Here is a 26264-nt window from a genome sequence, read left to right on the forward strand (position 1 = left end):
TTGGCCCTCCAATAATCGGCATCAGTATCGGCGGTGAAAAATCATAATCGGTCGACCTCCAGTTTATTTTACACGCATTGAGGGCTTTGTCCCAAATCGCACCCTATTCTCTTTATAGTGCACCATATAGGGAATTGGGTGCACTATATAGGGAATTGGGTGCACTATATAGGGAATTGGGTGCCACTTGGGACACAACCTAGGACTTCCGCTCTTCATTCACACACAAAGACAGTGGACTTCTTGAAATGTGTTTTATTTATTTTTTTACATTGGAAAGTCAAGAAAGGGCCTTCACATCCATCAGCTGAAACAGGGATACGGATCGGCTGAAACAGGGATACGGATCGGCTGAAACAGGGATGAGGATCGGCTGAAACAGGGATACGGATCGGCTGAAACAGGGATACGGATCGGCTGAAACAGGGATACGGATCGGCTGAAACAGGGATACGGATCGGCTGAAACAGGGCTACGGATCGGCTGAAACAGGGATACGGATCGGCTGAAACAGGGATACGGATCGGCTGAAACAGGGATGAGGATCGGCTGAAACAGGGATACGGATCGGCTGAAACAGGGATGAGGATCGGCTGAAACATGGATACGGATCGGCTGAAACATGGATACGGATCGGCTGAAACAGGGATACGGATCGGCTGAAACAGGGATGCGGATCGGCTGAAACAGGGATACGGATCGGCTGAAACAGGGATACGGATCGGCTGAAACGGGAGTAATGATCTGCTGAATTGGAGATAATGATCCGCTGGAACGGAGATAAGGATCAGCTGGAACAGGGATAGTGATCAGTTGAAACGGAGATAGCAATCAGTTGGAACGGGGATAATAAACAGCTGAAACGGATATAGTGATCAGCCGAAACGGGGATAGTGATCAGCTGAAACTGAGATAGTGATCAGTTGGAACGGGGATAATAAACATCTGAAACGGAGATAGTGATCAGTTGGAATGGATATAATGATCAGCTGGACTGGGGATAGTGATCAGCCGAAACGGGGATAATGATCACCCGAAATAGAGATAATGATCACCTGGAACAGGAATAGTGATCAGCTGAAATGGAGATAGTGATCAGCTGGAACGGAGATAGTGATCAGTTGGAACGGAGATGATGATCAGCTGGAGCGGGAAGAGTGATGGGCTGAAACAGATATAATGATCAGTTGGAACAGATATCATGATCAGTTGGAACGTGGATAGTGATCAGTTGGAACGTGGATAGTGATCAGTTGGAACGGAGATAATGATCAGCTGGAACGGGGATAGTGATCAGTTGGAACGGGGATAGTGATCAGTTGGAACGGGGATAATGATCAGCTGGAACGTGGATAGTGATCAGTTGGAACGGGGATAGTGATCAGTTGGAACGGAGATAATGATCAGTTGGACCGTGGATAGTGATCAGTTGGAACAGGGATAATGATCAGTTGGAGCGGAGATAATGATCAGTTGGACCGTGGATAGTGATCAGTTGGAACGGGATAGTGATCGGCTGGGACGGGATAGTGATCAGTTGGAACAGGGGTAATGGTCAGTTGGAACGGGATAATGATCAGTTGGAACGTGGATAGTGATCAGTTGGAACTGGGATAATGAGCAGCTGGAAAGGGGTTAGTGATCAGTTGGAACGGTGATAGTGATCAGTTGGAACGGAGATAATGATCAGTTGGAACGGGATAGTGATCAGTTGGAACGGGATAGTGATCAGTTGGAGCGGAGATAATGATCAGTTGGACCGTGGATAGTGATCAGTTGGAACGGGATAGTGATCGGCTGGGACGGGATAGTGATCAGTTGGAACGGGATAGTGATCAGTTGGAACAGGGGTAATGATCAGTTGGAAGGGGGATAACGATCAGTTGGAACGTGGGTAGTGATCAGTTGGAACGGGATAATGATCAGTTGGAACGGGGATAGTGATCAGTTGGAACGGGATAATGATCAGTTGGAACGGGATAGTGATCAGTTGGAACGGGGATAATGATCAGTTGGAACGGGGATAATGATCAGCTGGAACGGGGATAATGTTCAGCTGGAACGGGGATAATGTTCAGCTGGAACGGGGATAATGTTCAGCTGGAACGGGGATAATGATCTGCTGAAACATGTTTCCACTTCAAAATAACAGCACTTACAGCTGACCGAGCCAGAAATTTGTCAAACTGACTTGTTGGGAAGGTGGCATCCTTCAGTAAGACCATTCTACTGCCAATGTTTGTCTATTGAGACTGCATGGTTGTGTACTCGATTTTATACACCTGTCAGCAACGGGTGTGGCTGAAATAGCCGATCCACTCATTTGAATTCATGTCCAAATACATTTTCTGTATAAAATGTCTCTTTTCCAGCAGCTTTGACAGATATAGGTATCGTACCAAATGACACCCAATTCCCTATATAGTGCACTACTTTAGACCAGGGTCCACAGGGCTCTGGTCAAAACTAGTGCACTATAAAAGAAATAGGATGCCATTGGGACAGTTCTCTTCCTTTGTTCGGTGCCACAACAACATAGCTATTGGTTTGTCCTGCATTAGGGACATTACCGGCCATCCCATCCTACACCTTAATAATTAACACCATTCTCCGATCAGTGTTATTGTTTATTGGCTGGCAGAGCGGCCCTCGGGGCAGTGTGGAGGCTAGCTGTCTGTTCATGGGGGTGTCAAACACCTACCTGAATGACTGGCTGCCTGGTTATCTGGCAGGCTGGATGGCTGACTGAATGGCTAGCTGCCTGGTTACCTGGCAGGCTGGATGGCTGGCTGACTGACTGGGTAACTATCGGCAGATTCTGTCACATCTTCATCATTGAGGACTGACTGACTGGATAACTAACTAACTGACTGACTGAAGGACTCACTCGGGTCTGAGCCGTAAGTTACTTATTGATTTTGTTGATTGCTATGGATTTATTTGATACAATGCTTTTAAGTCAAACGCTTGTCAATAGTGTTGATTATCTAGGCCAGGGGTAGGATACTATACTGACGCAACATGCAACAATTTTGAAAATTTGACTGAGTTACATTTCATATAAGGAAATCAGTCAATTTAAATAAATAAACGAGTCACTAATCTATGGATTTAACGTGACTGGGAATACAGATATGCTTCTGTTGTTCACAGATTCCTTTAAAAAAAAGGTATGGGCGTTGATCAGAAAACCAGTCAGTATCTGGTGTGATCAACATTTTAAAAATTTTATTTCACCTTTATTTAACCAGGTAGGCTAGTTGAGAACAAGTTCTCATTTACAACTGCGACCTGGTCAAGATAAAGCATAGCAGTGTGAACAGACAACACAGAGTTACACATGGAGTAAACAATTAACAAGTCAATAACACAGTAGAAAAAAAACTGTAGAAAAAAAAGAGACATCTCCTTCGCATAGAGTTGATCAGGTTGTTGATTGTGGCCGGTGGAATGTTGTCCTACTCCTCTTCAATGGATGTGCGAAGTTGCTGGATATTAGTGGGAACTGGAGCGTGCTGTCGTACACGACTATCCAGAGCATCCCAAACATGCTCAATTGGTGACATGTCTGGTGAGTACATAGATCATTGAAGAACTGGGACATTTTTATCTTCCAGGAATTGTGTACAGATCCTTGCGACATGAGACTGTTAATTTTCATGCTAAAACATGTAGTGATGGCGGTGGATAAATGACACGGCAATGGGCCCTCAGGATCTCGTCAAGATATCTTTGTGCATTCAAATTGCCGTCGATAAAATGCAATTGTGTTCGTTGTCCGTAGCTTATGCCTGCCCACATCATAACCCCACCTCCACCATGGGGCACTCTGTTCACACCATTGACATCAGCAAAACGCTCGCCCACACATCACCATAAATGTCTGCGGTTTTGAGAACGGTTAGATGCCAAATTCTCTAAAACGACATTGGAAGCAATGTTATTCATGGGAACCAAGAAAAAAATTCTAAAACATTAAATGTATCTTTCCTCTCTCTGTGTTTCATCATTTTCCTTCAATTCGCAAGGGGCAAAATGTACACGATATGACCAAAAGTATGTGGACACCTACCATGGGCATTAATATGGAGTTGGTCCCCCCTTTGCCTCCACTATTCTGCTCGTAGTCGGCGTTCCAATTCATCCCAAAGGTGTTCAGTGAGGTTTAGGTCAGGGCTCTGTGCAGGCCAGTCAAGTTCTTCCACACCAATCTCAACAAACCATTTTGTCTGGAACTCGTTATGTGAACGGGGGCATCAAGGCAAAGGGTGGTTAATCTAAAATATGTGTTATTTCAAATCAAATCAAATTTATTTGTCACATACATGGTTAGCAGATGTTAATGCGATTGTAGCGAAATGCTTGTGCTTCTAGTTCCGACAATGCAGTAATAACCAACGAGTAATCTAACCTAACAATTCCAAAACTACTACCTTATACGCACAAGTGTAAAGGGATAAAGAATATGTACATAAAGATATATGAATGAGTGATGGTACAGAGCAGCATAGGCAAGATGCAGTAGATGGTATCAAGTACAGTATATACATATGAGATGAGTATGTAAACAAAGTGGCATAGTTAAAGTGGCTAGTGATACATGTATTACATAAATATGGCAAAATGCAGTAGATGGTATCGAGTACAGTATATACATATGAGATGAGTAATGTAGGGTATGTAAACAAAGTGGCATAGTTTAAAGTGGCTAGTGATACATGTATTACATAAAGATGCAGTAGATGTTATAGAGTACAGTATATACATATGAGATGAGTAATGTAGGGTATGTAAACATGATATTAAGTAGCATTGTTTAAAGTGGCTAGTGATATATTTTACATCAATTTCCATCAATTCCCATTATTAAAGTGGCTAGAGATTTGAGTCAGTATGTTGGCAGCAGCCACTCAATGTTAGTGGTGGCTGTTTAACAGTCTGATGGCCTTGAGATAGAAGCTGTTTTTCAGTCTCTCGGTCCCAGCTTTGATGCACCTCTACTGACCTCGCCCTCTGGATGATAGTGGGGTGAACAGGCAGTGGCTCGGGTGGTTTTTGTCCTTGATGATTATGGCCTTCCTTTGACATTGGGTGGTGTAGGTGTCCTGGAGGGCAGGTAGTTTGCCCCCGATGATGCGTTGTGCGGACCTCACTACCCTCTGGAGAGCCTTACGGTTGTGGGCGGAGCAGTTGCCGTACCAGGCGGTGATACAGCCCGACAGGATGCTCTCGATTGTGCATCTGTAGAAGTTTGTGAGTGCTTTTGGTGACAAGCCAAATTTCTTCAGCCTCCTGAGGTTGAAGAGGCGCTGCTGCGCCTTCTTCACGATGCTGTCTGTGTGGGTGGACCAATTCAGTTTGTCCGTGATGTGTACACCGAGGAACTTAAAACTTACTACCCTCTCCACTACTGTCCCGTTGATGTGGATAGGGGGGTGCTCCCTCTGCTGTTACCTGAAGTCCAAAATCATCTCCTTAGTTTTGTTGACGTTGAGTGTGAGGTTATTTTCCTGACACCACACTCCGAGGGCCCTCACCTCCTCCCTGTAGGCCGTCTCGTCGTTGTTGTTGGTAATCAAGCCTACCACTGTACTTTTGATGTCTTCACTATTATTGTACAATGTTTAACATAAAGAAAAACCATTGAATGAGTAAGTGTGTCCAAATGCTTGGCTAGTATGGTAAATTAATGGTAAATAATAACACTTTTATTGTGAATATATTTTTTACACACTTCTACATTAATGTGGATGATACAATGATTACGGATAATCCTGAATGAATCTTGAATAATGATGAGTGAGAACGCTACAGACGCACAAATATCATACCCCCAAGACATGCTAACCTCTCACCATTACAATAACAGGGGAGGTTAGCATTTTATATCATACCTCCAAGACATGCTAACCTCTCACCATTACAATAACAATAGGGGAGGTTAGCAGTTTATATCATACCCCAAGACATGCTAACCTCTCATTACAATAACAGGGGAGATTAGCATTTTATATCATACCCCAAGACATGCTAACCTCTCATTACAATAACAGAGGAGATTAGCATTTTATATCATACCCTAAGACATGCTAACCTCTCACCATTACAATAACAGGGCAGGTTAGCATTGTATATTATACCCCAAGACATGCTAACTTCCCATTACAATCACAGGAGAGGTTACCATTTTTGGGGGAGGTATGATATTTGTGCGTCTGTAACTTTCTCACTCATCATTATTCACAATACATTCAGGATTGTCCAACAAATTTGTAGAGTCATGTACAAAAACTGCTGTACTTTATAAATGCTTCACCCAATATGGATGAGAAAACCTTCAATTTTATGCTGACAGTCTGCACTTTTACCTCATAGTCATTGAGTTTTGAGTTTGAGTTTATTTTTATTTTTACAGGGACAGTGCACATTAATCAACGTTTCAGTAAAAGTGCCGGTTTTAGCCAGCCGGCTAATTTACAACCGCAGTCCCTGGGCAGGTTATTAAAAACAATTACAATATAGACAATCATTGAGCAGTGAGCGCACGCAGAGCAACGTAGGACAAGCAAGACGTAGCATACAGACAGAGCAACATAGAACAAAAAGCAACAAGACAAAATCCATAAAAGCAACACATTTAATTTCATATCCAAAGTGCTGGAGTACAGAGCCAAGAACAACAACAGATGTGTGACTGTTTGTCTCTTTTTTTATTTCACGTCAGTCAATTAGGAGACGCTCTTCTCCTTAGCCTTGCTCAAGGGCACATCGAGCGGCCTTTTTCACCTAGTCTGCTTGGGGATTCAAAACAGCGACCTTTCAGTTACTGCCTCCCCCCCTCAAAAGTGTTTAAATACTAAAAAAATAAAAATCTATTTACATTACAGGTTGTAATGCAACAAAATAGGAAAACGCCAAGGGGATGAATACTTTTGCAAGGCACTCTATATATATATATATACAGTGAGGAGAACAAGTATTTAATACACTGCCGATTTTGCAGGTTTTCCTACTTACAAAGCATGTAGAGGTCTGTCATTTTTATCATAGGTATACTTCAACTGTGAAAGACGGAATCGAAAACAAAAATCCAGAAAATCACATTGTATGATTTTTAAGTAATTCATTTGCATTTTATTGCATGACATAAGTATTTGATCACCTACCAACCAGTAAGAATTCCGGCTCTCACAGACCTGTTAGTTTTTCTTTAAGAAGCCCTCCTGTTCTCCACTCATTACCTGTATTAACTGCACCTGTTTGAACTCGTTACCTGTATAAAAGACACCTGTCCACACACTCAATCAAACAGACTCCAACCTCTCCACAATGGCCAAGACCAGAGAGCTGTGTAAGGACATCAGGGATAAAATGGTAGACCTGCACAAGGCTGGGATGGGCTACAGGACAATAGGCAAGCAGCTTGGTGAGAAGGCAACAACTGTTGGAGCAATTATTGGAAAATGGAAGAAGTTCAAGATGACTGTCAATCACCCTCGGTCTGGGGCTCCATGCAAGATCTCACCTTGTGGGGCATCAATGATCATGAGGAAGGTGAGGGATCAGCCCAGAACTACACGGCAGGACCTGGTCAATGACCTGAAGAGAGCTGGGACCACAGTCTCAAAGAAAACCATTAGTAACACCCTACGCCGTCATGGATTAAAATCCTGCAGCGCACGCAAGGTCCCCCTGCTCAAGCCAGTGCATGTCCAGGCCCGTCTGAAGTTTGCCAATAACCATCTGGATGATCCAGAGGAGGAATGGGAGAAGGTCATGTGGTCTGATGAGACAAAAATAGAGCTTTTTGGTCTAAACTCTACTCGCTATGTTTGGAGGAAGAAGAAGGATGAGTACAACCCCAAGAACACCATCCCAACCGTGAAGCATGGAGGTGGAAACATCATTCTTTGGGAATGCTTTTCTGCAAAGGGGACAGGACGACCACCGTATTGAGGGGAGGATGGATTGGGCCATGTATCGCGAGATCTTGGCCAACAACCTCCTTCCCTCAGTAAGAGCATTGAAGATGGGTCGTGGCTGCGTCTTCCAGCATGACAACAACCCGAAACACACAGCCAGGGCAAGTAAGGAGTCACTCCGTAAGAAGCATCTCAAGGTCCTGGAGTGGCCTAGCCAGTCTCCAGACCTGAACCCAATAGAAAATCTTTGGAGGGAGCTGAAGGATCTGGAGAAGGTCTGTATGGAGGAGTGGGCCAAAATCCCTGCTGCGCTGTGTGGAAACCTGGTCAAGAACTACAGGAAACGTATGATCTCTGTAATTGCAACAACGGTTTCTGTACCAAATATTAAGTTCTGCTTTTCTGATGTATCAAATACTTATGTCATGCATAAAATGCAAATTAATTACTTATAAATCATACAATGTGATTTTCTGGATTTTTCTTTTAGATTCCGTCTCTCACAGTAGAAGTGTACCTATGATAAAAATGGCAAAATCGGCAGTGTATCAAATACTTGCTCTCCCCACTGTATATAGGACACACTTACTCATTCAAGGGTGTTTCTTTATTTTTTTTACTATTTTCTACATTGTAGAATAATAGTGAAGACATCAAAACTATGAAATAACAAATATGGAATCATGTAGTAACCAAAAGAGCGTTAAACAAATCAAAATAGATTTTAGATAATTCAAAGTAGCCACCCTTTGCCTTGATGACAGTCTTGCACACTCTAGGCATTCTCTCAACCAGCATCATGACGAATTATTTTCCAACAGACTTGAAGGCGTTCCCACATATGCTGAGCACTTGGCTGCTTTAACATCTAACTGCAGCCGAGGTGAGTAAGACATTTAAACGTGTTAACCCTCGCAGCTGCAGGCCCAGACGGCATCCCCAGCCGCGCCCTCAGAGCATGCCAAATAGGCAGACCAGCTGGCCGGTGTGTTTACGGACATATTCAACCAATCCCTATACCAGTCTGCTGGTCCCACATGCTTCAAGAGGGCCACCATTGTTCCTGTTCCCAAGAAAGCTAAGGTAACTGAGCTAAACGACTACCGCCCCGTAGCACTCACATCCGTCATCATGAAGTGCTTTGAGAGACTAGTCAGGGACCATATCACCTCCACCCTACCTGACACCCTAGACCCACTCCAATTTGCTTACCGCCCAAATAGGTCCACAGACGATGCAATCTCAACCACACCTCACACTGCCCTAACCCATCTGGACAAGAGGAATACCTATGTGAGAATGCTGTTCATCGACTACAGCTCGGCATTCAACACCATAGTACCCTCCAAGCTCGTCATCAAGCTCGAGACCCTGGATCTCGACCCCGCCCTGTGCAACTGGGTACTGGACTTCCTGACGAAAACATGCGGTCTCTCCTTCACTGCAGCCGAGGTGAGTAAGACATTTAAACGTGTTAACCCTCGCAAGGCTGCAGGCCCAGACATCCCCAGCCGCGCCCTTGCGCAGACCAGCTGGCGGTGTGTTTACGGACATATTCAACCAATCCCTATACCAGTCTGCTGGTCCCACATGCTTCAAGAGGGCCACCATTGTAGCACTCACATCCGTCATCATGAAGTGCTGTTCCCAAATAGGTCCACCCAACCCATCTGGACAAGAGGAATACCTATGTGAGAATGCTGTTCAGACTACAGCTCGGCATTCAACACCATAGTACCCTCCAAGCCTGGCTCGAACCCTGGATCTCGACCCCGCCCTGCAACTGGGCAACTGACGGGCCGCCCCAGGTGGTGAGGGTAGGCAACAACATCTCCTCCCCGCAATGGCTCAGACACAAGAGGCATGTGGCAGGGCCGCCCCCAGGTGGTGAGGGTAGGCAACAACATCTCCTCCCCGCTGATCCTCAACACTGGGGCCCCACAACGATGCGTTCTGAGCCCTCTCCTGTACTCTCTGTTCACCCACGACTGCGTGGCCACGCACGCCTCCAACTCAATCATCAAGTTTGCGGACAACACAACAGTGGTAGGCTTGATTACCAACAACGACGAGACGGCCTACAGGGAGGAGGTGAGGGCCCTCAGAGTGTGGTGTCAGGAAAATAACCTCACACTCAATGTCAACAAAACTAAGGAGATGATTGTGGACTTCAGGAAACAGCAGAGGGAACACCCCCCTATCCACATCGATGGAACAGTAGTGGAGAGGGTAGCAAGTTTTAAGTTCCTCGGCATACACATCACAGACAAACTGAATTGGTCCACTCACACAGACAGCATCGTGAAGAAGGCGCAGCAGCGCCTCTTCAACCTCAGGAGGCTAAAGAAATTCAGCTTGTCACCAAAAGCACTCACAAACTTCTACAGATGCACAATCGAGAGCATCCTGGCGGGCTGTATCACCGCCTGGTACGGCAACTGCTCCGCCCTCAACCGTAAGGCTCTCCAGAGGGTAGTGAGGTCTGCACAACGCATCACCGGGGGCAAACTACCTGCCCTCCAGGACACCTACACCACCCGATGTTACAGGAAGGCCATAAAGATCATCAAGGACATCAACCACCCGAGCCACTGCCTGTTCACCCCGCTATCATCCAGAAGGCGAGGTCAGTACAGGTGCATCAAAGCTGGGACCGAGAGACTGAAAAACAGCTTCTATCTCAAGGCCATCAGACTGTTAAACAGCCACCACTAACATTGAGTGGCTGCTGCCAACACACTGACAATGACACTGACTCAACTCCAGCCACTTTAATAATGGGAATTGATGGGAAATGATGTAAATATATAAACAATGCTACCTTATATAATGTTACTTACCCTACATTATTCATCTCATATGCATACATATATACTGTACTCTATATCATCGACTGCATCCTTATGTAATACATGTATCACTAGCCACTTTAACTATGCCACTTTGTTTACATACTCATCTCATATGTATATACTGTACTCGATATCAGCTACTGTATCTTGCCTATGCTGCTCTGTACCATCACTCATTCATATATCCTTATGTACATATTCTTTATCCCCTTACACTGTGTATAAGACAGTAGTTTTGGAATTGTTAGTTAGATTACTTGTTGGTTATTACTGCATTGTCGGAACTAGAAGCACAAGCATTTCGCTACACTCGCATTAACATCTGCTAACCATGTGTATGTGACAAATAAAATTTGATTTGATTTGATTTTGATTTGAACAGAGTGCAAGAGATGTGTTGATAAGACTTTGGTAGCATTTTCCTCAGATTTGCTTTATTGGTCCCAAGCTACAATAAATGCGGCCTCAGGATATGCGGCTTTCCAGTTTGCACAAAGTCCAATGTAGTTACTTTAGAGCTGCCGCAGTGTCAACTTGAGGGGGAATATACACGGCCGTGACAAGAGAATTCTCTAGGGAGAGACAAAAGAAAAGTCTGCATTTTATATTGAGGTATTCCAGATTGGGAGAATAGTTCCTGTACGTTAACACAATCACACCATGATAGTTAATCATGAAACACCTCCGTCTTTCTTCTTCCCGGAGAGTTCTATCTTTCTTCCTGTCCGCGTGATGTATGGAGAACCCCGCTTGCTGTATGGACGGGGACAGTATATCCGGAAAGAGCTATGATTCCGGAAACAGAGTATGTTACAGTCCCTGATGTCTCCCTGGAGGGAGATCCTCGCTCTGAGCTCGTCTACTTTATTGTCCATGGACTGAACATTAGCAAGTAATGCGTATGCGGTGAATAGTATGAACGAGTCGGACTAAAAGCTGTAACGGTTCTCTTGTGGTGAAAGAGAGTCGGACCAAAATGCAGCGTGTAGATTGCGATCCATGTTTATTAAACTGAAGCAACACGAATCTAAATACAAACACTACAAAACAATAAACGTAACGAAAACCGAAACACCCTAATACTGGTGCACATACACACAGAACAAGGACATCAAGACACTAAGGACAATCACCCACAAAACCCAACACAAAACAGGCTACCTAAATATGGTTCCCAATCAGAGACAATGACTAACACCTGCCTCTGATTGAGAACCATATCAGGCCAAACATAGAAATAGACAAACCAGACACACAACATAGAATGCCCACCCAGCTCACGTCCTGACCAACACTAAAACAAGGAAAACACATACGAACGATGGTCAGACCGTGACAAAAGCTCACTCGGTCTTCCTCTTCTTTGTAGGCGGTGTCTTGGAGCAGCCCCTGAGATGAGTGAAAATGCCTCTGGGGGAATGAACAAAGAATCCACTTCAGGAAAGTCACATTTCTGGTCGTTACACTGGTGACCGCCAATCTAATAACCATAAGTTGTTTTCGGCTATAGGTAATAATGCAAGAAAACGTTCTGAGCAAATAATGTAAGAAATAACACAACAAAAATACTGCAAAGTCGGTTAGGAGCTAGGGACAGGGTGACCTTGTCTGTCCGCGCCATCTTGAAGTTAACGAGAGCGATGCCGCAATGGCACAGCGTACATCAAAGTGGCGTGAGTGTGGAAATGGCTGGGACCACTCCTTGGAGACAAAGCACAATAGTGTTCTGCAGCGTATCAGCCCTGCCTTTGATGTCTAGTGTGTTCCAAATGGCACCCTATTCCCTATACTGTACACTAGAGCCTTAGGGGCTCTGGTCAACAGTAGTGCACTATATAGGGAATAGGGTCCCGTTTGGAACACAGAGGTTGTGGGTTTTATTCCTGTCCTTTGAGAGCAGAATTTGATCTGCATTCTGCATGGCCTCCATTAGGACATCACAGGTTCATTAGGGGAGATCTAAATGCTTCCATATATCCTGCATCCTCCCCACAGGGGTTGAAATCCTGCCAATACATGCAAGGTTTGTTTCTTTCTACTCCACTCCCTAATCCTCTATTTCTTTATTTTCCTCTCCTCTCTACTCTGTTCTGAACTCATTGTACCTCAATGATCTGAGCTTCTTTCTCTCTCTCTCTCTCTGTACCCCTCCCAGCCCTTCTCAGCGGACCAGCCAATAGAAGAACTAGGTCCGGTAGAGGAGGATGTGAGGGGGAGACAAGCTATGGCGTGGCAGCCCAGTAAAGAGGACTACTACCGTCGCCTTAGCGACCCTGGCCGGGACTACTTCCACAATAACAACAAAACAAATATGGAGAGCTTAAAGGTGATTGGCTGACATACTGACAGTATGATACCGAGCTGATGGTTGGCATCTGAGTCTGGTTCCTCTCTAGATTGGCTTCCCATCTGAGTCTGGATCCTCTCTAGATGGGCTTCCCATCTGAGTATGGATCCTCTCTAGATGCGCTTCCCCTCTGAGTCTGGTTCCTCTCTAGGCTTCGTCCTCCCACTTCACAAGGTGGTGAATGTGCACAGTGATGAGCTTGATGCTCCTTTCCAATAAATATCAAGGGTCATATTCTGGTGACATGATGATCGATGCTTGGCTGCCATTTGACAAATAAAAATAATATTGCTCTTATCCATAATAATCTCATAATGTAGCTAGCCTACCCATACTGTGTCTGCCAGCTGTTGGCTAGAGCGCACGTACCAAGACCAGAGTGAGCACATTTGCTATATAACAAAACTATCAGAGTTGAAAATGCGATGGAAACAAATTTCCTTGTATTTTTCATTCAGTACATGGGAATTTAACCGCAAACATTATCTTTATGTGCACTACGTCATCACACAGACTTTTATCCGCAAAAAATCTGTCTCACATCTCTGGTGGGAAAATGTGCATATTATTTTATGCAAATTTGATGGAAACCTAGCTTCTAACATAGCTACTAAACTAGCTTCTAACGTATCTACTAAACTAGCTTCTAAGGTATCTACTAACGTATCTACTAATGTAGCTACTGAACTAGCTTCTAACCTAGCTTCTAACCTATCTACTAACCTAGCTTCTAACCTAGCTACTAACATATCTACTAACCTAGCTTCTAACATATCTACTAACCTAGCTTCTAACATATCTACTAACCTAGCTACTAACATATCTACTAACCTAGCTACTAACATATCTACTAACCTAGCTTCTAACATACCTACAAACCTAGCTCTTCTTACCTAGCTTCTAACCTAGCTACTAACCTAGCTTCTAACCTAGCTACTAAACTAGCTTCTAATATAGCTACTAACCTATCTACTAACCTTGCTTCTAGCCTAGCTTTTACCCTCTCTACTAACCTATCTACTAACCTAGCTTCTAACCTAGCTTCTAACATAGCTACTAACCTAGCTACTAACCTAGCTTCTAACATAGCTACTAATCTAGCTTCTAACCTAGCTTCTAACCTAGCTACTAACCTAGCTACTAACCTAGCTTCTAACCTAGCTACTAACCTAGCTCTTCTATCCTAGCTACTAACCTAGCTTCTAACTTCTAACCTAGCTACTAACCTAGCTTCTAACATAGCTTCGAAACCTAGCTACTAACATATCTTCTAACCTACCTACTAACGAAATAACATTTATTTAAATAGCCCTTCTTACATCAGCTGATATCTCAAAGTGCTGTACAGAAACTCAGCCTAAAACTGAGAGAGAGACAAACTTAAATTCACACAGGACACCGGATAAGACAGGAGAAATACTCCAGATACAACAGACTAACCCTAGCTCCCCAACACATAAACTACTGCAGCATAAATACTGGAGGCTGAGACAGGAGGGGTCAGGAGACACTGTTGCCCCATCTGATGATAACCCCGGACAGGGCCAAACAGGCAGGATATAACCCCACCCACTTTGCCAAAGCACAGCCCCCACACCACTAGAGGGATATCTTCAACCACCAACCTACCACCCTAAGACAAGGCCGAGTATAGCCCACAAAGATCTCCGCCACGGCACAACCCAAGGGGGCACCAACCCAGACAGGAAGACCACGCCAGTGACTCAACACACTCAAGTAACGCACCCCTCCTAGGGACAGCATGGAAGAGCTCCAGTAAGCCAGTGACTCAGCCCTGTAATAGGGTTAGAGGCAGAGAATCCCAGTGGAAAGAGGGGAACCGGCCAGGCAGAGACAGCTAGGGTGGTTCTTTGCTCCAGTTCCTTTCCATTCACCTTTACACTCCTGGGCCAGACTACATTCAATCATATGACCCACTGAAGAGATGAGTCTTCAGTAAAGACTTAAAGGTTGAGACCGAGTTTGCGTCTCTCACATGGGTAGGCAGACCATTCCATATAAATGGAGCTCTATAGGAGAAAGCCCTGCCTCCAGCTGTTTTCTTAGAAATTCTAGGAACAATTAGGAGGCCTGCGTCTTGTGACCGTAGCGTACATGTAGGTATGTACGGCAGGACCAAATCGGAAAGATAGGTAGGAGCAAGCCCATGTAATGCTTTGTAGGTTAGCAGTAAAGCCCTTGCCTTAACAGGAAATCAGTGTAGGGAGGCTAGCACTGGAGTAATATGATCAAATTTTGGGGTTCTAGTCAGGATTCTAGCAGCCGAATTTAGCACTAACTGAAGTTTATTTAGTGCTTTATCCGGGTAGCCGGAAAGTAGAGCATTGCAGTAGTCTAACCTAGAAGTGACAAAAGCATGGATTTATTTTTCTGCTTCATTTTTGGACAGAAAATGTATGAATTTTATAATGTTACGTAGATGGAAAAAAGCTGTCCTTTAATATGTTTGTCAAAAGAGAGATTAGGGTCCAGAGTAACGCCGAGGTCCTTCACAGTTTTATTTGAGAGGACTGTACAACAATCGAGATTAATTGTCAGATTCAACAGAAAATCTCTGTTTCTTGGGACCTAGAACAAGCATCTCTGTTTTCTCTCACTTTAAAAGTAGAAAGTTTGCAGCCATCCACTTCCTTATGTCTGAAACACAGGCTTCCAGCGAGGGCAATTTTGGGGCTTCACAATGTTTCATTGAAATGTACAGCTGTGTGTCATCCGCATAGCAGTGAATGTTAACATTATGTTTCCGAATGACATCACCAAGATGTAAAATATATAGTGAAAACAATAGTGGTCCTAAAACGGAACCTTGAGGAACACCGAAATGTACAGTTGATTTGTCAGAGGACAAACCATCCACAGAGTCAAACATATCTTTCCGACAGATAAGATCTAAACCAGGCCAGAACTCGTCCATGTAGACCAATTTGGGTTTCCAATCTCTCCAAAAGAATGTGGTGATCGATGGTATCAAAAGCAGCACTAAGGTCTAGGAGCACGAGGACAGATGCAGAGCCTCGGTCTGACGCCATTAAAAGGTAATTTACCACCTTCACAAGTGGAGTCTCAGTGCTATGATGGTGTCTAAAACCAGAGTGAAGCATTTCGTATACATTGTTTGCCTTCAGGAAGGCAGTGAGTAGCTTGCGCAACAGCTTTTTCTAACATTTTTGAGAGGAATGGGAGATTCGACGTAGGCCGATAGATTTTTATATTTTCTGGGTCAAGGTTTGGCTTTTTCAAGAGAGGCTTTATTACTGCCACTTTTAGTGAGTTTGGTACACATCCGGTGGATAGAGAGACGTTTATTATGTTCAACATAGGAGGGTCAAGCACAGGAAGCAGCACTTTCAGTAGTTTAGTTGGAATAGGGTTCAGTATGCAGTTTGAAGCTTTAGAGGCCATGATTATTTTCATCATTGTGTCAAGTGATGTATTACTAAAACACTTGAGTGTCTCTCTTGATCCTAGGTCCTGGCAGAGTTGTGCAGACTCAGGACAACTGAGCTTTGAAGGAATACGCAGATTTAAAGAGGAGTCCGTAATTTGCTTTCTAATAATCATGATCTTTTCCTCAAAGAAGTTCATTAATTTATTACTGCTGAATTGAAAGCCATCCTCTCTCGGGGAATGCTGCTTTTTAGTTAGCTTTGCTACAGTATCAAAAATACATTTTGGATTGTTCTTATTTTCCTCAGTTAAGTTGGAAAAGTAGGATGATCGAGCAGCAGTGAGGGCTCTTCGATACTGCACGGTACTGTCTTTCCAAGCTAGTTGGAAGACTAACCTAGCTACTAACCTATCTTCTAACCTAGCAACTAACCTAGCTACTAACCTAGCTTCTAACCTAGCTACTAACCTAGCTTCTAAACTAGCTACTAACCTAGCTTCTAACCTAGCTACTAAACTAGCTTCTAAGCTTGCTACTAACCTAGCTTCTAACCTAGATTCTGACCTAACTTCTGACCTAGCTACTAACCTAGCTTCTGAACTAACTTCTAACCTAGCTTCTAACCTAGCTTTTAACCTAGCTTCTAACCTATCTACTAACCTACCTTCTAACCTAGCTACCGTCAGTGATTATTTGTCTCTATATATCACATAGCCTCAAGGTTTGAGAGGTGGGCCAGTACCCAGTGGGTTGCCAATTCAAATTCCAGGGCTGATGGGGAAATGTTGTATATCCCATGTAGTCCCATATCCTATATCCCAAAGATTCACCATCTCTTTGTTTTCCTGCCCAGCAACCAGAGACAGAGGAGTACCCTCAGGCTCAATACCCTGCTCCTCTGCCTGAACCCACCTCATCCTCCTCTCAACCACAACCATCTGCCATATCCAGTGTACAACATGTTAAAGTGGCATCAACAGGTGAGGGTTAACACCAGTTAGTGATGATACCAGTATCCCAATATTTTTGACAAGGCAAAAAAATGAAAACACAAAGCAGACCAAATACTTTAGTCCTTTGAAAACAAAAACAAAGATTGTGTGCTATAGCTCGGGAAATAAATACATGTGATTCTGGATGACAACATAATATGTTTGTTTCCAACATAAGGGTTGTTTTCCTACAGAAGGAAAATCCGTTTCATGTTTTGTTTCCTTGACATGATGCTAACGACTATCACAATACTGACATCGTCCCGACCAGTTTAGTGTCATACCAGTATTGCATTCTATTTCTACTTAATTTATTTATTTAACAATTGTTTTTACTAAGCAAGTCACTACTTGTAATAGTTGGTTTGGGAATTGATTTCACCATTGGTTCAGTTCAATCATTGGTCAATCCATGACGTTTGGGAATTGATTTCACCATTGGTTCAGTTCAATCATTGGTCAATCCATGACGTTTGGGAATTGATTTCACCATTGGTTCAGTTCAGTCATTGGTCAATCCATGACGTTTGGAATTGATGTTTTGTGTCTGTTGCCATGTGTTAACACGAGTAGGACACTGCTCTCGTTTAAAACATACACTAACAAACACATCTGTCACTGTTTTATTTCAGTTGTGAAAACTTTAACTCAAAGCAGCGAGGAGGTGAAAACTGTCCATCTGACCGAGGTTTCAGACAAAAACCTCCTGGCTGGTACAATCAACGGCGTCAAAGGGCTCCTGACAGAAATGAAACCATCAAAGCTAGTATCAACACGAGCAGTAAGCATCACTTTACCAACCCCTTTGATATGTCTCTTCCTGTTTTTTAGGATGATATACCAGGCTGTTATACTTATAAATAGTTGGTCTTCTTTGTCTTCTACAGAATAAGATAGTTGTGGAAGAGATGACTGTTAATCTCACCAAAGTTCAGCTGGGTGGAAAGAAGCTCCTTTGTGAATTGAAATCCTCACCAACTGCAGTAGTTAGTTCCTCCTCAGATATATATATTTTTTGTACAGATTTTGAACCGAACGCTTTTGTTTTGTTGTTCTTGAACTAATACAGAAACATGATGCTGATGAAAGCCATTGCATTGGATTTCCTCTTTGCTCTTCCTCAGATATTTGTGTTTTTTGTATTAATACTCCTTATAATTCAAATTAATTATTAATCTGTTATTATTATTGTGTCCGTATTAGGACATCCTGATAATGAAACAAGTCCTGTGGTTGTCCTAATATGGACACCGTATGTGAATGATGAATGATGATATAGCTTTGTCTTCAACAGAGTAAGATGGTGTCGTTTTCCACAGAAGAGGTCAAACCTTCTGAACAGTCTTCTGTTGATCCGACCCAAAATGTCCTTGGGCTCGGTGGCAAAAAACTCCTCTGTGAAATCAAGTCTCCAGAAGCTTCAACAAATGCTGTAATTACTCTTCACTCTCTGATATCTTGTTACTGTTCTTGGGCTAATACAGTGGGGCAAAAAAGTATTTAGTCAGCCACCAATTGTGCAAGTTCTCCCACTTAAAAATATGAGAGAGGCCTGTAATTTATCATAGGTACACTTCAACTAAGACAGACAAAACGAGAAAAAAAAATCCAGAAAATCACATTGTAGGATTTTTTATGAATTTATTTGCAAATGATTGTGGAATATAAATAATTGGTCAATAATAAAAGTTTATCTCAATACTTTGTTATATACCCTTTGTTGGCAATGACAGATGTCAAAGTCTTCACGTGGTTTTCACACACTGTTGCTGGTATTTTGGCCCATTCCTCCATGCAGGTCTCCTCTAGAGCAGTGATGTTTTGGGGCTGTTGCTGGGCAACACGGACTTTCAACTCCCTCCAAAGATTTTCTATGGGGTTGAGATCTGGAGACTGGCTAGGCCACTCCAGGACCTTGAAATTCTTCTTACGAAGCCACTCCTTCGTTGCCCGGGCGGTCTGTTTGGGATCATTGTCATGCTGAAAGACCCAGGCACGTTTCATCTTCAATGCCATTGCTGATGGAAGGAGGTTTTCACTCAAAATCTCACGAAACATGGCCCCATTCATTCTTTCCTTTACACGGATCAGTCGTCCTGGTCCCTTTGCAGAAAAATAGGCCCAAAGCATGATGTTTCCACCCCCATGCTTCACAGTAGTTATGGTGTTCTTTGGATGCAACTCAGCATTCTTTGTCCTCCAAACACGACGAGTTGAGTTTTTACCAAAAAGTTATATTTTGGTTTCATCTGACCATATGACATTCTCCCAATCTTCTTCTGGATCCTCCAAATGCTCCAAATGAGTCCCTGGCAGCATAGTGCATTACTGATGGTAGGCTTTGTTACTTTGGTCCCAGCTCTCTGCAGGTCATTCACTAGGTCCCCCCGTGTGGTTCTGGGATTTTTGCTCACCGTTCTTGTGATCATTTTGACCCCACGGGGTGAGATCTTGCGTGGAGCCCCAGATTGAGGGAGATTATCAGTGGTCTTGTATGTATTCCATTTCCTAATAATTGCTCCCACAGTTGATTTCTTCAAACCAAGCTGGTTAACTATTGCAGATTCAGTCACCCCCATCCTGGTGCAGGTCTACAATTTTGTTTTTGGTGTCCTTTGACAGCTCTTTGGTCTTGGCCATAGTGGAGTTTGGAGTGTGACTGTTTGAGGTTGTGGACAGGTGTCTTTTATACTGATAACAAGTTCAAACAGGTGCCATTAATACAGGTAACGAGTGGAGGACAGAGGAGCCTCTTAAAGAAGAAGTTACAGGTCTGTGAGAGCCAGAAATCTTGCTTGTTTGTAGGTGACCAAATACTTATTTTCCACCATAATTTGCAAATAAATGAATTAAAAATCCTACAATGTGATTTTCTGGATTTAATTTTCTCATTTTGTCTGTCATAGTTGAAGTGTACCTATGATGAAAATTACAGGCCTCTCTCATCTTTTTAAGTGGGAGAATTTGCACAATTGGTGGCTGACTAAATACTTTTTTGCCCCCCTATTGGTCTATTAGACCAAGTTATTTTAACTGATGTGTGGTATTGTCTTGTCTTCAACAGAGTCAAATAGTGGTGAGACATACATTTTCGGCAGACGGAATCAGTCAGAACAAACCTTCTGAAGATGTGATTACTGTTGATCTGACCAATAACGTTACACTTGGTGTCAAAAAGCCCCTCACTGAAATGAAGTCTTCACCTGACGCAGTAAACGCATCAGATTTCCTCTTCCGTTGTTTCAATTTATGTTCTTAGACTTTTACTTTTACCGCCAAGCTGTCATAACGGAATGAATGTTAACTTTCTTTGTCTTAATCAGGGTAAGATACTGGTAAAGCCTGAGGTAAAAACTGTTGATCTGGCGAAGGCTTCTGACAAGAATCTCCTGGCTGGCAAAAACCTGCTCGGTGACAAAAAGTTCCTCGACAACATGAAATCCATCACATCTCTGAAACAGACAGAAATATCCACAGTAGCTGTAGCACAAGCAGTAAGCATCACATCACTTCTCTTTAAAAATATATATATATTTTCTCTACTTGGGCTAATACGTACTTACTTAGTCCTCTTTGTCTGGTGTGTGACATAAGGCAACAAATCTTCTGCCACTGGAGTCTGTCTTTCGCCAGTTTCTGCCCTGTCCCACGAGAGACCCATCTTGTCCACTGGAGTCTGTCTTTGGCCACAGTTTCTGCCCTGTCCCAAGAGAGACCCATCTCGTCCAGCTCAGTCTCCATATTGGACTAATACAACAAGCTGTTATACTGATGGTAAATTGGTGTTGATATTGTTTTGTTCGCCAACAGAACAGGATGGTAGTTCTGCCCACGGAAGAGGCCAACCTATCAGATATTGACTATCTGGTTCCCACCCATGACGAGCGGGGTCGGCCAATCGCTGAGTGGAAGAGACAGGTCATGGTACGTCAGCTACAGGCCAGGCTATTGGACGAGGAGGACCAGAGGAGGAAGGTGAGGCACTCTGATTTCATATTCCAATACAGTCACAGCTCTGATTGGATAACTCATGATGCTGTATGGCCACATCAATAGAGCTGGCATGTTATTCGTAGTCATTACACCAATCAGGACATAAAGAGACGGATTCTCAGACCCAGATTAAATCTACTAATTTCTTGTGTTCCAAAAAACAATCTCATCCCTCATCGTGTGTATGTCAGTGATATGACGTGTACTGTATATTTAAAAAACTCTGTACTGTGTCTCCTCAACCTTTGTAGGAGAATGGGAACAGCACTTCCAAAGCGGTGAACTGGAGGTACTCACAGGCCCACAACGCTATCCTGGGCCCGTTTGGAGAGCTGCTGACCGAGGACGACCTGATTTACCTGGAGAAGCAGATCCAGTGCGTTTCCAACCAGAAAAACTGTGAAGGCTATGAGACAGAGCTAGCTCGCCTGGCTGAGGAGCTCAGGACCATCCTGCCAGCTCCCATCGTCAACATCACAGCCAGCACTCAGTTCAGAAACCCCAACCAGGAGTCTCAGGTTTGAGTTTATTTGACAACAACAAAAAATTCAACAGTGTATAAACCACAGAGATCCTATTAAATTACATATGTAATTCTATTTTACAAACATGAACAATGTTTTAAGAATTACACAATGAAGTCAATTACTTATTTCCATTGTAATCCCTTAATTAAGGTCCCTCTGCCCGTGTGGTGCAACCGTATCTCAGGCATCGTAAAGAGCATGTCCCTGCTGATGGCCAACCTGGCAGACGGGCCGTACTCTAAGATGCCCAACACAGAGCTATCCACTGTGTTCTCCCAGAGCCCAGACAGACCCACCTCTACCCGAGGGCGCAGGGAGAAGATAGAGTCCGAGATCCAACAATTTGGGGTGTCTGTCCGGAATCTGAAGTCCAACTTTGAAGGTCATGAACATGAAACAGAAGAAGAGGTCCACACGATGTCAGCCACACAGGAGGAAGGACTGGGGTCAGAGGTCAGAGGAAAACAGGAACAGCCCAAAGAGATGAACCCAGCCCCCGAAGCTGACTGGAACAGTGACTCAGGCATAGCCTGCGATGATGACATGACCGACGTTAGGGAAACCACCAGTCTAAGGAAGGAACGTATCGTGGTGCTGTTCCTGGGCCACTGGAAGAAGTCCGCCTACACGGTGACCTTGAAGACCAGAGAAGCCGAGAGGAGAGCCAGTGTGGAGGAGGTTGGTGGTAAACCTGGGGGGACAGATGGCAGGGGACCACAGAAGGGATCTCAGATGCCTCTGGGACATTTCTTCAAACAGAGGAGTGTCATCAACAAGATGATTGGTGATTGGAGGAACATGATCTCCAGCGTTCCGTCTCGCCAGATCCGCCGTCTCCACCGGCAGCAGGCACCATACTCCCCTGAACAGTTCCTCCCCAAGGTCATTCTGCACTTTATACACACACACAGACACTTTATACACACACACACACATACACTTTCTACACACACACACACTGATTGTGATTCTGAATCTGATTCTAATTCCTCCACAAGGTGGACGGGGCGATGGTGGACTATGACAGTCTGACCCTTGACCTCTTTATGCTGGGGTACTTCCACATCCTGGAACTCGAACTCCCCGCGGACGAGAGGAAGATGAGACACCTGCTGTGCTTTGAGGTGTTTGACCACGTTGGTCGTTTCACCTGGGAGAGCATCCGGGAGTTCCACAAGGCCGTCATGATGGACATCGAGGCCGGGAACCGTGAGTGGAAGGACGGCTTCGAGGACATTAAGGTCAAGTTCTTTGGGAACATGTCAACGACTCGGTCTGAACTGCCAGAGGTAGAGAAACAACTGTTTCCACCAGAGGTCAGGCCTGTGCCCATAGTCATCCTCCAAACCCCGACACCAGATGAAGGGGCTCTGATTAAACAAGGAACAGACATTTCCAGTTTCAGCAATGATGAGATTTGCAAATACATAGACAGGAGTTTCACTTTCTGGAAAGACAAGGAGGCAGAGATTTTTGATTTTGAGTAGTAGTTGTTTACCTTCTTTACCTTCTTTTTTAAAATATATTTTTTAAATAATTGGTAGTCTTCCGAAGTCAAGTTATAGTTATGTAGTCTGCTGATATCAAGTTATAGTAAGGGATGAGTGTACTGTAAGTGCATTTTATTCTGAGTGTGAATACCTTTGTGTTATTTGTGAATAGTTGTAACAGCTCTTATTATTTAAAGAGAAAAGTAAGCCTACAGTAAACTTTCCAACCTTTAGAAACAGGTCGTCAGATGTATAGTACTATAAAAATAAAGAAGCAAAAAAGACTAGTGTCACGTGATTTCCTCTGAGAAGAGCCAGTATCGTCTGTACACCTATTGATAACATGGGTTTTTCCTTCGTCACACATATCAGTATCGATACTATTAGCATGATGTCACTTTGTACTGGATGTTACATACTGTAAAAGGAAAACTTTGAGATTCTGGCAATGATGTGTAACTCCATCAAAGTCAGACTAACTTCCCGGGACACTATTTTTATGTCTCTGTGTTCAGTATGAAGAAAGTTAAGAGGTAGTTCCGCAAGCCAATGCTAACTAGCGTTAGCGCAATGACTGGAGGTCTTGGTATCTGCTACCATAGTCTTCCAGTCATTGCGCTAACATGAGTTAGCAACAGCGCTACCGCTAGGTTAGCAACTTTCTTCAAACTGCATGCAGAGACATACAAAATGGTATCCACAAGTTCATCTGACTCTGGGGAAGGAGATAAAAGGGACTCATTGCCAAAAATCCTTTTAAGCATTAAGTTTACTACAAGCTTCAGCTTGCCTAGTTAAATAAAAGGTCTTTAAAAGGTCTTTATTTATAAAATACTAATTATAAATTCACTCCTTAGATCTATGTGCATGTGGAGTGGGATTTTTGGTGCAGAAAACACCTTTTGGTAACATGATATCGTCGCCGGGAAACATTTGTTTTTGTTTTTTTGTCTTCTCATTTTGTGAAAGCAAGGAAGAGTCACCTACCCTTGCTAGTAGACGCTAGCTGGCTTTAGCCTGGCTAAAAACATAGCAGGCTAGCCTTTTTAGCTTTCCATGTGAAATAATCCAATTTATAATAACAAAAAATATTGTTAAACTTGCCTGTATAACCTAAAACATAATCCCAGTTTAATATACTGCTTGTGTATTCACATCCCAGCTATTAATAGATGTTTTGGTCATGTAGAAAAAAAGCACATGGTTAGCCAGCTGGCTACAGCAGGTTCTAGCATTTCACAATAGCCTGTAATCACTAGTTATTAAACAAAACAACATTAGCTAAACAACATTCCTTTTTGATGGATTCTTGTTATTTGGTTTACCGTTTTAACAGTCACTGAGATTATATTTGGTTATCAATGGGTTACTTTAAAATAGGTTACTTTGATGAATAGCCTATGTAGCCTATAGGTCATATCCAAGAACCAAGTGAAAACATTGGCCCCACGGCTGCGGAATGAATGATACGGTGTGTCTCAATTTTCACAAAAAGTACGAATGCCAGACCGTATTACAAGGTCCCTGTGCGAGGAAAACGCAGCGCTCCGAATCTTGTGTTTACATAGAGCTTGTAGTAAGCCTCTCACATCTCTACCCCAAAAGGCAATGGTATTACTGTATCTCCTCTCTACTGCTGTTAGCTCTGACTCTCCTGCTGTTAGCTCTGACTCGACAGTTTTTAGCTCTGACTCTACAGCTGTTAGCTCTGACTCTACTGCTGTTAGCTCTGACTGACTCTACAGCTGTTAGATCTGACTGACTCTACAGCTGTTAGCTCTGACTGACTCTACAGCTGTTAGCTCTGACTGCTTCTACAGCTGTTAGCTCTGACTGACTCTACAGCTGTTAGCTCTGACTGACTCTACAGCTGTTAGCTCTGACTCTATGGCTGTTAGCTCTGACTCTACAGCTGTCAGCTCTGACTCTACAAATGTTAGCTCTGACTCTACGGCTGTTAGCTCTGACTCTACAGATGTCAGCTCTGACTCTACAGCTGTCAGCTCTGACTCTACAGATGTCAGCTCTGACTCTACAGCTGTTAGCTCTGACTCTACGGCTGTTAGCTCTGACTCTACAGCTGTCAGCTCTGACTGATTCTACAGCTGTCAGCTTCGACTCTCCTGCTGTTAGCTCTGACTCTACAGCTGTTAGCTCTGACTCTACGGCTGTTAGCTCTGACTCTACAGCTGTCAGCTCTGACTCTACAGCTGTTAGCTCTGACTCTACAGCTGTTAGCTCTGACTCTACAGCTGTTAGTTCTGACTCTCCTGCTGTTAGCTCTGACTCTACAGCTGTCAGGTCTGACTCTACTGCTGTCAGCTCTGACTCTAAAGCTGTTAGCTCTGACTCTAAAGCTGTCAGCTCTGACTCTACAGCTGTCAGCTCTGACTCTACAGCTGTCAGCTCTGACTCTACAGCTGTTCGCTCTGACTGTACAGCTGTCAGCTCTGACTCTACAGCTGTCAGCTTTGACTCTACAGCTGTTAGCTCTGACTCTACAGCTGTTAGCTCTGACTCTACAGCTGTCAGCTCTGACTCTACTGCTGTCAGCTCTGACTCTACAGCTGTTAGCTCTGACTCTACAGCTGTTAGCTCTGACTGACTCTACAGCTGTTAGCTCTGACTGACTCTACAGCTGTCAGCTCTGACTGACTCTACAGCTGTCAGCTCTGACTCTACAGCTTTTATTTCTGACTCTCCTGCTGTTAGCTCTCATTCTACAGCTGTCA

General features: G+C 43.7%; 1 protein-coding gene across 3 annotated transcripts in view; it reads left to right on the plus strand.

The window, feature by feature from the left end:
* Positions 1-23801, plus strand: part of espnla (espin like a) — a 42225-nt gene extending 18424 nt beyond the window's left edge. Inside the window, exons 6-16 of one of the 3 annotated variants that reach the window (XM_042322590.1) lie at positions 12930-13100; positions 17384-17510; positions 18155-18303; positions 18410-18508; positions 18817-18954; positions 20587-20733; positions 20846-21016; positions 21333-21497; positions 21767-22033; positions 22193-22924; positions 23041-23801. In XM_042322590.1, coding sequence (XP_042178524.1) covers positions 12930-13100; positions 17384-17510; positions 18155-18303; positions 18410-18508; positions 18817-18954; positions 20587-20733; positions 20846-21016; positions 21333-21497; positions 21767-22033; positions 22193-22924; positions 23041-23529 — 2655 coding nt within the window. In that variant the 3' untranslated portion in view covers positions 23530-23801. The remainder of the gene's footprint in view (positions 1-12929; positions 13101-17383; positions 17511-18154; positions 18304-18409; positions 18509-18816; positions 18955-20586; positions 20734-20845; positions 21017-21332; positions 21498-21766; positions 22034-22192; positions 22925-23040) is intronic. The other 2 variants (XM_042322592.1, XM_042322591.1) reach the window with 2 other exon arrangements.
* The last annotated feature ends 2463 nt before the right edge of the window (positions 23802-26264 follow it).

Source organism: Oncorhynchus tshawytscha, linkage group LG05 (assembly GCF_018296145.1).
Source record: "Oncorhynchus tshawytscha isolate Ot180627B linkage group LG05, Otsh_v2.0, whole genome shotgun sequence".
Taxonomy (NCBI): domain Eukaryota; kingdom Metazoa; phylum Chordata; class Actinopteri; order Salmoniformes; family Salmonidae; genus Oncorhynchus; species Oncorhynchus tshawytscha.